The following is a 2,387-nucleotide window of genomic DNA, read 5'->3' as shown; positions in this document are numbered from 1 at the left end:
AGGCTCAGCGAGTCTGGGGACGATCCTGTCACCGTCAGCTCCCCCAGCAGTGGCTCCTCTGGGGGCTCTGGGGCCTCCGTGCTGGGTTCTGTGGGGCTGGGGGTCTCGTCCACATCTTGCGGGGCTGAAAGAAGAGATGGGGGTACAGTCTCAACGGGTGATATGCCGTCTGGTGTCGACAGTAGACAGTAGAGGACACGCATCAAATATACTGCAGCTGTAGGCTAGGGGCTCGCGCAGTCCTCGTATGTGCCACTCGGTCACTCTTGGAAGGAGCGGCTGTGAGGCAGCCCCCAGCCCCGTCCCGTGCTGCCGGCAGGACTGCTCCGCTGCAACCCTTCCGAAGGCACCTGGGACACGCGTGTCAGGAGGCAAAGTCACGCTCATTTCCTTTGACCCAGTAATCCCAGTTCTGGGCATCTATCCTAAGAAAACTATTAAAAGCAGGAAAAAGTTAAAGCATGGAAGAATTCGTTATGGGATTATTCATGACAGCAAAATGTGTCTGCGACCCAAATGACCCATGGAAGAGGATTAATTTTGTGACCGCGCTTTCACCGTAGAGTTTCCAACAACCATTGAAATGATGATTAATGCTGGTTGTGTAGCCACACGGTGAATGATGACAACGTAACTTGTGTACAAAAGACCAAGAGCCAAGAATTGTGTGGACGCTCCGACGGCAACTTTACAACACGCGCTGTGTGCAAAATGCAGAACGGGAACGTGTGCTACGCACGCTGCTATTTGTGACAGTCATTGGGTCACAGGTGGCATTATGAGATTTTTTCCCCCATTTTTCAAGCTTTCCATAATGTTACTATATTCTTTTTGCTAGAAAAATGCAGCCTTTTTGGCCACTAAAGAAATTCTGGGCTATAAAAATTACTAATCCTGGGGGGCTGGCTGGGGTGGCGGGCAGCGCAGATGGAACAGAAAGGGCAGGAGCGGCCCTCCCGCTGCCCCCTCTCCTCCGTGCGTGCTCCACTGGCCGCAAAAGGCGCAGAGAAAACAAGACCAAGCAGTGGATGAGAATTAACAGCTTACCCCCAGGGTGTGAATTTTTCTACCGTCCGTTTTCCAATGGTTTCCCCATTCTCTCTGTCCCCCCACACACAAGCGGTCCTTTGAGCGCACCTGCAGGAATGAGGCCTCTCCCCCGTGGTCAGGGAGGCCGAATGGGAAAGGCTCGCCTGCCTGCACGGGCTTCAGGAGACGACAGTGCACCGCGCAAAGTGTTCGCCTACTGCCACAGCGCTGGGACGTGTCCCACAAGAGACTGATTGGCAGAGGGGCCGTTGGTCCCCACGCGTAGGAGCTCTTGAGAAACGCTCGGAACCAGGCATGAGACTCTGGCTGAGAATGGCTTAGGCAGCCTGCCTGCCCTTGGGGAGTTTCAGTCGCCTTGTGATTTATGCCCCCGATTCTCACGGACTAGAAATGTTGACTTTCTCATAATTAAAAATGAAATCAGTTACAAGAGTGACGGAGAAGACAGAAGGAGTGTAAATGAGAAGGAGACATTATATTTTTCTCTTTTCCCCTGATTATAAAAGAAAATGCCATTTAAGAAAATTTGGATAATGCAGAACAGAATAAAACAGAAAGAAAATGTGATGGAACAGTCTATTCGTCTAATAGACCACGCCCCTTGATTTCTTTCCAGTCTCCTTGTCGTGACTCTTTCTTTTCTCCATTGTTTTCTTTCTAGCACAACTATAGCTTACAACATGCCTGTGATTTGCAAATGGTTGTGATTAGCATCCTTACTAAAACTTGGGGCTCTTTTTTTTTTCCCCAGAGTAATGGTCTTGTGTTAAAACATTTCAGTGGTGGCTTACCAGCTCATTTTATAGATGTTGCCTAAATTGTTTAGTTATCCTGAGATGTCTGACCTTGGTTGTTTCTCTTGTGTGCATGTGCGTATGTGGTTGTAACAAAGAATGCTGTGATTAAGAGGCGAAGAAAGGAAAACTCTGGCAGGTCAGATTGGCCTGTGCCTGCCATATTTTGCCATTGGAAGTGGCCAGTGGCTGGCTGTCACAGGGATGCCACACCAGGGGGACAATGAGGCTGCAGGAGGGCAAGGCCAATCCTCCAGGCCAGGGGTGCCCCAGGCCATGAAGGGAGGGCATGAAAGGGGAGCAAGTCCTAGACCCACGGAGGTCGTGGAGAGAGCAAGCAGTCAGGAGGTACTCGTGAGGGACAGGCAGTTATCTTTGAGGCCCCGAGCACTACTCACCTGTCACACCCACGGTGGACGTGGGGCCCACGCGCCGCCCCTCGTGGAGGCCGTACAGGTGCATCTTGTACTTGCGCCCGGGCTCCAGGCCCCCCACGGTCATCTCTCTCTCTTCACCCCCGACACGCACCGCCTGGGGCCGCCC

At 52.0% G+C, this 2,387-nt stretch overlaps 1 protein-coding gene across 1 annotated transcript in view; it reads right to left on the bottom strand.

Moving 5' to 3' along the window:
• The window catches only part of TNXB (tenascin XB), a 64,377-nt gene that overhangs the window by 28,157 nt on the left and 33,833 nt on the right, over positions 1–2,387 (bottom strand). The window contains exons 18-19 of the mRNA XM_012653640.1: positions 2,243–2,382; positions 5–124 (exon numbers count right to left, since the gene is read on the bottom strand). Of these exons, the coding sequence (XP_012509094.1) occupies positions 5–124; positions 2,243–2,382 (260 nt within the window). The remainder of the gene's footprint in view (positions 1–4; positions 125–2,242; positions 2,383–2,387) is intronic.

Source organism: Propithecus coquereli, unplaced genomic scaffold, assembly GCF_000956105.1.
Source record: "Propithecus coquereli isolate 6110/MARCELLA unplaced genomic scaffold, Pcoq_1.0 Scaffold426, whole genome shotgun sequence".
NCBI lineage: Eukaryota > Metazoa > Chordata > Mammalia > Primates > Indriidae > Propithecus > Propithecus coquereli.
The sequence above is the reverse complement of the archived record's forward strand: the minus strand, read 5'-3'. Positions and strand labels throughout refer to the sequence as shown.